The sequence below is a fragment of the Phoenix dactylifera genome, chromosome 1, assembly GCF_051530095.1.
Source record: "Phoenix dactylifera cultivar Ajwa chromosome 1, Ajwa_hap1_PhDact_Kaust_v1.1, whole genome shotgun sequence".
Lineage (NCBI taxonomy): Eukaryota > Viridiplantae > Streptophyta > Magnoliopsida > Arecales > Arecaceae > Phoenix > Phoenix dactylifera.
This window is the reverse complement of record NC_143190.1, coordinates 30778862-30787012: the sequence shown is the minus strand read 5'-3', so window position 1 is coordinate 30787012 and position 8151 is coordinate 30778862. Positions and strand designations below refer to the sequence as shown.

Below are 8151 nucleotides of genomic sequence, written 5' to 3'. Positions count from 1 at the left end.
AAGGGGAGGGCATCTATGATTTGAAAAGGAGGATATAGAACCAGTTTTATGGTGTTAGTGCATGCTTACAAGTTATTCCAAGCTTCTGTCTAAAACGATAGCAAATCTACATCCTCTTACATTGGTCTCAGGCTCATTGACAGATCTCCCTTTGTATTACTTTGTCCCTCTAAAACATCCTGTGCCCTTCTTCCATCACCTCCCCAAAAAAATTGTGAACTTTGCTTTTGAAATTACCAAAATAAGAAAGTCTATTTTATGTTTATGTCCATGTTACAAACATGGATCCTTTTGGTCCCAATATGGTGGTGGCACGGACCCATAAAGCCCATTTCAAGGCCATCAAGTTCATCCAATTTTTGGGTTAAATTATGTTGAGGTTACAAATATAGCATGAAATAACTGCTAAGCAGCCCGCAGCATGGAATGTTGTTATTTTGTTCTCATATTTCTTCCTATAAGAGCAATAATTCATCAACTTAGAAATGCCTTTAATTTCTATGTATCACTTGGAAATGTATCTCTATTTCACCAACAAAACAAAAATAAAAAAAATATTTCTCTAAACATTACCACGTCAATTGAGTAGGCTAAGTGTGTATCACCCAGCTATACATATTTCAAAGCACTCCAAATTGCATTATTCATTCACTGGCATAGACCTTAAAGCAACCAGAAGATATACCTCCAACTCCAAGTGAGTTGCATGCATCTCATTCTAATCGTGATAACAACTCGCCTTTGGCAATTTTTGAACTTTAGACTTTTATCCATTTGACTAATTCTTTTCGCATACATTACCTTATATCAAATCTTGCCTTACGTTTTTCCGTCATATGAGCTCATAATTCAGATGGTCATGGGGGTATCAAATTATTTCTTACCAAAATTTTGTGAAGCAGTTGATGTCAAATTAAGAGCTAGTCATAGAAAATTAAAATATACTCCTACTTTGTCACCCAAAAAAATCTTTTATAACAAGCCTAGCTCGCATGACCTTGGCTTCCCAATCAACGGCCAACAAGTCTACAATCGGGCGGACCTTTTGGGCTCCATCTATCAGTCGGCTTAGATCGGTGCTAGTTGACTTTTCTTCAATTTGGACGGCCAGGATCACCAAGGAAATTTCCAAGCAAGACCCCACATTGACCTTTTCCCCTTTTCTTTTCTCCACCCTGCTTCCCATTTTATCGAGAGATACAGGGCACTCTGGGATAGCTCCAAAGGCATAACGGTGGAAGATTCTCTCCATCCTTAATCAGCAGGAGACTCACCAACACCAAACACGAAAACCATCAAAAAACTTATCGACACATGCACTAATGTAGAAAATTACTGACCCAGCTGTTTTCTGTTATGGATCAACCAGGGGATCCGGGCTCACGGGGCCCTTCCTGTGGGCCAGGGGAGGAAGACAAAGGAAGGAATAGTTAGGGGCAGTTAGTTTTGCTGAGATGGCCCCACCGCCCTAGAGATGTTCACCCTGAAACACGTGGCATAACATCAGCCGTCTGATCAATGGCCTCCGGATCCTCAGCTTGAGTACACGTGCTGCCTATCTTTGCTGTGCTCCCCCCCCCCCCCCTTCTCTCTCTCTCTCTCTCTCTCTCTCTCTCTCTCTTTCCTCTTTTAGCTTTGCTTCCATGCATGGATTTCTCCTCCCATCCATGGCCCCAGATGAACCCCTAATAAAACAGAGAGATAGATAGAAAACAACTACTTCCCTCTCTCTTCTCCCTCTCATCTTCTTCAGTTAAAGGAGAAGCTGACCGATTCCAGAGACCAGATATTCCGGAGTTGGATAGAGAGAGAACGGAGCTTGGTTGGATTCCAAAGTCTCTCACCAGATCCCATTCTTTCCCGCAGAAGCCAATCTAATCCCAGTTGGGCTATTCTAAGATGAAACCAGAAGCCAAGAAGTCTCAAGATCTGAGGCCTTCTTTGGCCTTCTTGTAGACCTTTCTTTTGGGCTCTTTTATTGGCTTCTTTTGGTGCTCTCTTTGGGTCCCCTGTTTTTCAGATGGAAGGAGATCGAGTGCGGAGGCATCGGTGCAAGGTGTGCTGGAAGAGATTCCCGTCCGGCCGGTCGCTGGGCGGCCACATGAGGTCCCACGTCCACACGGCGGTTGTCGGGAGCTCCGAGACCGACGCCGAGGAGAGGCCAACGCCGGGCATTAGAGGAGCTGGCTATAGGCTGAGGGAGAACCCCAAGAAGACATGGCGGCTGTCGGATTATGCTGGAGATGACGACGAGAAGCAGTGCCGGGAGTGCGGCAAGGTGTTCTCTTCCTGGAGAGCTTTGTTTGGGCACATGAAGTGCCACTCTGAGAGGATTTGCCGAGCTTCGGAGGAGCAAGAAGAGCAGCAGGAGGGTTCTTGGAGCAATGGCGGGCAGTCGGAGAGCGAGGCTGCGGCGGCGGCGGCGGTGCCGAGGAGGCGGCGAGGATCGAGAAGGATGGCAGGGGCAATTGCTGCGAGTTCTTCGTCGGCATCGGAGTACGAGAAGGAGGAGGAGGATGGAGCTATCAGCCTCATGATGCTGTCGAGGGATGTCTGGTGCACGGTGGGCGGCAGCAGTGGTGGAGTCCCGTCGGCAGCCGAGTCTTCTGATAAGATTCCAGTGGTCTTCGAGGGGAAGGGAATTGGCGAAGGGGATGGGAATTTTGTTTCAAGAAATGGATATTGGAGGAATGGGTTCAAGAGGGCGGAATCAGATGCTTCTGATGATCGCCTTGTTAGGGACGGTGAATTCAAGAAGCCAAAAGGCTGTAATTCTGCTGCTGACGAGTTTGAGAACTCCTTTGATGAGGTCGCGGGGAAGGAGAGCTCGAAGAAGAAGGATCTGAATTCTGCCGTTGTTACTGAATCGGGGCTGAAGCCTGGGCTTGATGGAAGCGAATTCGAAGCCGAGAAGCAAAGGTTTGAGGTTTCTGATGCTAAATTTGGTAGAGATTTTGTGGAGAGGTTTAGATTTGATGCTTCAGATGGTAGTTTTGATAAGGCCCCCGAGAGGAGGAGCCGTTTTGAGTGCACGTCCTGCAACAAGATCTTCCACTCCTACCAAGCTCTCGGTGGGCATCGGGCGAGCCACAAGAGGATGAAGAGCTGCTGCGGCAGTGAGAACAGCTTGGAGACTGATGCTTCTGTTGAGCACGCAGCCGTCGGGGAAATGGTCGACCGAGGTGCGGGCATTGAAGCTGCCAATGGATTATCCAAGAAGGCCAAGAGCCATCAGTGTCTGCTCTGCGGCAAGGTTTTCGCTTCAGGCCAGGCTTTGGGAGGTCACAAGAGATCTCACTTGGCTGCGAACTCTGACGACCGAGGTGCTGCTGCTTCTCATCAGCCCATCGTGATTCAGCAGCACCCTCTCGAGATGCCTGACTTGCTCGATCTCAACCTTCCGGCTTCCATCGATGGAGAATCTAACAATACTAATGTGAATGCTGAGTTGAAGTCATGGTGGGCTGCAAGCAACCTCAACCATGAGCCACTGGTGGGTGTGATCTCCAATTGATGGAGAGGTGAAGCGTTGTACAGATTTCTTCAGACGGTTGATGAATTCCTGTTGCATTCATTCTTTCGGAGTCACTGTTCAGGTAACGGCTCCATTTGCTGCTTACAGTTCTGTTTTCTAAGTATATTCAGAATTTTGCAGTTCCTTTTCTTCCTCTCTTCGTTGGATCTTAGAATAAATCTGTTGTGCTGACCTGATCACAATACATGAGCTGATTGAAGTGTTGATGGAGCTCGGTGCTTGGCAGCGCACGAGATTACTGAATTGCTTAGCTCGATACTTCATCGGTAAAACTTGGAAGATTCTTTTGCTTTTTGAAATGAAAATACTCATTTGGTTTTGTTCAGAAGTTCATTAGGAAGGTTGGTCATTTTTCTTTCATCTCTCTCAGCATTATATCACTGTCACTGAGAATGGCAACCTGGAAGCTGGATAGTGTTGTCTATAGTTGTTATGATTGCAATGTGGACAAAAAAAAAGTTCAAGAATTTTCGATGCTCCTGCAGTTATTTCAGTAGCTTGTTGTATAAACTGCCTGTTTGTCATCAATATAACATGTTTGGTGTGTTTTCTCATCATATTCATCACAAACAAATTGTACAGGGGGTTTCAAACTTAGGATCCCTTTGTGGCCAATTGCTTTGCATGTTCTATAATGAAGCCATGTAAATGATCTGATCATCTGAAATTGGCCTGATACTCTGGTTTAACTCTTTTGGAGAAAGATTGTAATCTGAGTAATATTTGTTTCTCAGCGGTAGTTCTGCAAGTAATGATTATCAGTCTTGATAACATCTCACACTCAGTTGAAGAGAAAGAGAAAATGTTCTCAAGAATTGAGAGAATTGAGCCGAAAGCAGCAAACATGTTGACTGCTTTAATCGATTTTTACGATTACCGATCCTTAAGATTGGAAACAAATTGTTTAGTCAATAGTTTTCCTAAAGTTGCTGTGCTTGAAATATTATAATATCTTATTGGCTATCTTTGATCTTGCTTTTACCCTTGGAAATCAAGATATGAGATGCAGTGGAGGAACATAGCCTTTGCTGGAACCAGGAATTAAGGGTTGTAGGGGAACCAAAGCAAATATAACAGTGCTGCCAACCAACTACTTTGCCAGCAACCAAAGTGGGTTTTGGGAAGCTTCAAGTTTGGGTGGTAATGATTGAGTTGTGAAATCCTAAGTTAAGGGCCTCTCTCTCTCTCTCTCTCTCTCTCTCTCTCTCTCTCTCTCTCGCTCTCTCGAGCAATTTAGTAATGTTATGATGGCATGTGATCCCAAGTTGGTCGTTCGCTTGTCCACCAAAACACATGACAACCCATCTCATCCCTTGCCTATGTTGGTGTCTTTTTCTTTCCATGCTTTCACCAAGTAGAATAGTGCTTGGCTCATAGCTTTATTGTATGAGGGTTAATGCTCCTCATGCACTTTCTTCCCTCTGTGTCCAGCCCATCCCCCTTGTGAGTCCATGTCTTTTTCCCCTTACTTTTCTTGGACTGGTTGGCATCGGGAAACATTACCCTTAATGAGAAGACTTCCTATTCAATGTATTCATTCCCTCCACCCCACTCATAGATAGACATGATAGGATAAATATACTCATAGAATTCACCCCTTTTAAGGATATGCAAACTATACCATCATATAAGGATATGCAAGCTTTGGTGAAATTAGGATGAATGTAGCTTGATCAGATGCATATCATGGCAAGTATGATTGTGATATGGTTGTATTTCATAGTATATGATTTTAGATGTGGTTTAAGGTCTCCTTTCTTTTTCGAATTCGAGGGAAGATATGATTTATGGTCTTTAATTATCTAATGATAGCATGTTAATGCATATCATGGCAAATATGATTGCTACCCTGATTCTACTCCATGTGGTATTTTATCGAGGTTAGTGAAATATTAGGCTGAGGACTTCAAAAAAATACAGAAAAAGGTAAATATTGGGATGAGTTCAGGTCTCGTGGAGGTCTTGAGGTCAGGCAGCAGGACATTGACCCAAGCACCATACCTGTTGTTGGGATTGCAATGTTGAGTGCTTGTTGGGCCCAAACTGAACTGACTTGATTGGTCCCGAGGTCCACAAGATTGGTCTTCTTCAACCATAGACAACCAGAATATTGTGGGCCTGGCGAAGTAGATAACTTAGCCAACTGTCTCCCAGGCTTGCATTTAGATCTAGCTACCATAGTATCACAAGAATATGATGCAGCAGGGTACGGTGTACATTAAGGACATATTTCAGTTGGAGGAAGTTGGACTCCTGAATAAAAATTAGCTGTTTGGTTGTGAGGAGGAAGTTCCATTCTGATTCCCGAGGGTGGGGGGAATGGGAATCGCCCTCAAAATTCAATTCCGACTCTCTTTTAATATTCAAATCAAATTTTGTTTTCAATTTCAATTTCCATCACAAATCAAACGTATCAGAAAATATAGCCATTCCGATTCTCATTTGAATCGGTTCCAATTCTGATTCTAATCACAAACCAAACATACCCTAAAAGAAGCCCTCATCATTGTCGAAGCCACCTAGCTAGAGTATACCAACCTGATAGGGCACCTCATTTTGAAGCCTTCAGAATGCTTACTTATAATAAATATAAAATTAGACATCCTTTACTATTTTATATTTTCTGTATGATTGACTCGTGCCGCATGACCCGTATGTTTAAATCCTTGACAGGCCTGGTTAGGTACGATTATTCAAATATGTTACCTCTAAAATCAAGTTGGGAGATGCCAACCATTGATATCCCCAATTTGCTGGTTGGGGCAGTCATCTCTTCCTAATATGAATTTGGTTCCCCACCCCATGTAGCAGTTTTTCTTTCACTCCCTCTATCCATTCCCAATGACAAATACCTTCACAAAATCAACATTGGTAGAACTACGTCTAAGTCCCGAGGATATCTAAATCCTCTACAAACAAAGCTTTTCTTTTAAGTTAATGAATGGCAAAGGATAATGGTCTACTTGGTAATTAACTCGTGAGCAGTATAGGATTCCCACTTCTAAGGAAAAGGTCTAGCTTCTCTGAAAAATGAACACATGGCACGCCTATACTACTAGCATATAACATGCACGATAGGGGTACGTTTTTTTTCTCTTTTTTCCCTTTTTTTTTGAAATATAATATATATATATATATATATATAATAAATTATAATAAATAGAAGATTTCAATAACTAAGTTTCTATTTGCATATTACACAATGAAGTTTAGTAACTGCATTGGCATCATTAATATTGGCATTCACATAGCAAATGAAGAATTCTGCATAAACCAAGTCTTGTGCAGAAACTCCCATCATTAATATCGGCTTCATTAACATCCATAATTCATATATTACAAATCCTCTCCCTTTTAACTATTTTCAAATAGAAAACTTCCATCATTGATCCAGCGTCATTAATATCCATCCTGCGTAATACATATAATTAATGTGGCTTTTCTCTCTCTCTTTTAATTATTTTTAAACATGATATAATAATATAATAAATTAAATAAATAATTATAATAAATAAATTTCTGTTGCATATTAGATAATAACTTTTAATGATGACCAAAAATATTAATATTAGCATCATTAATGTCCATTGCATATAAACAATAAACTTTAATTATGTTCAAGCATATTAATATTAATGTCATTAATATTTTGCACGTGGTGAATGAAGAGTATTAAGCTCCATTTTAGACATATACCAGCTTATGACTCGTGCAATACACAAGGCATGGTTCTTTAATCCTTTTCCTAATTGGTCTTATAATATACAATATAATTGATGTAACATATATTCGCTGTTGATATGCTTAATTAAAGCAAGCTAGAAAATTGAATTGTTTTAGATGCATTTTATATATTTTTAAAGAATTTTTTTTTTTGGTCAAGTTAGTTCTCCTTTTTAAGGTTCTAAGAAGAACAGGAAAAAACCACATGTGAATGAGCAATGCAATAACACTTCTAGGGTAGTTCTCTTTAGATTTTTTTGTCTTCAAGTATTTTCTTGGTATTTGTTGTAATCATACTAATTGGGTGAGTATTTTGCTAAACAAATATTTTCTCCTCCCTAATTTTGCTTAATTAAAACTAAAAATTCTCTATTTCAAAATATGTATAGGAATTATTCTTTTTTTTGGCTCTTATTTATATTTTTTCCTTCCCTCTTTGCTGAAGACTAAAGTAGAACATCATTTTTATTAAGATTTTTTATTCAATATGTGTAGCGCTTTATCTTCAATATACAAGGTAATTGATGTGTTTTATAACATATTTGTTTAACATCTTATGTTTTTTTTTCCCTCCTCTTTCTTGAGTTAATCCTTTGATTTCATCTTTGTTTGTAGTTACTATATTGTTATGTTGTTTGATTTGCTATATGGTTATTTTCTTATGACTGATTTTGTCTTATCAAGTTCTATTGCCTAGCACCATGATTGTCATATGTACCTTAGTCATTTTTCAATAAGATTATGCTTCTATTAAATGAACCATCCAATATAGAGATAAGATCTATAGTAAATAATTATAAGTATATAGAATTTTAGGTATCTTGAATATTTTTGAAGAAGATTTTATATAATATATAGCACCATCAAAAAACAAATGACTGGATAACGTAATA

At 40.3% G+C, this 8151-nt stretch overlaps 1 protein-coding gene across 1 annotated transcript; it reads left to right on the top strand.

Moving 5' to 3' along the window:
- Positions 1–1565: 1565 nt before the first annotated feature.
- Positions 1566–4243, top strand: LOC103695954 (uncharacterized). Its single transcript, XM_017840333.5, has one exon. It carries the CDS (start codon positions 2021–2023, stop codon positions 3512–3514), a length of 1494 nt encoding a protein of 497 aa, XP_017695822.3. The 5' UTR covers positions 1566–2020; the 3' UTR covers positions 3515–4243.
- Positions 4244–8151: the final 3908 nt, after the last annotated feature.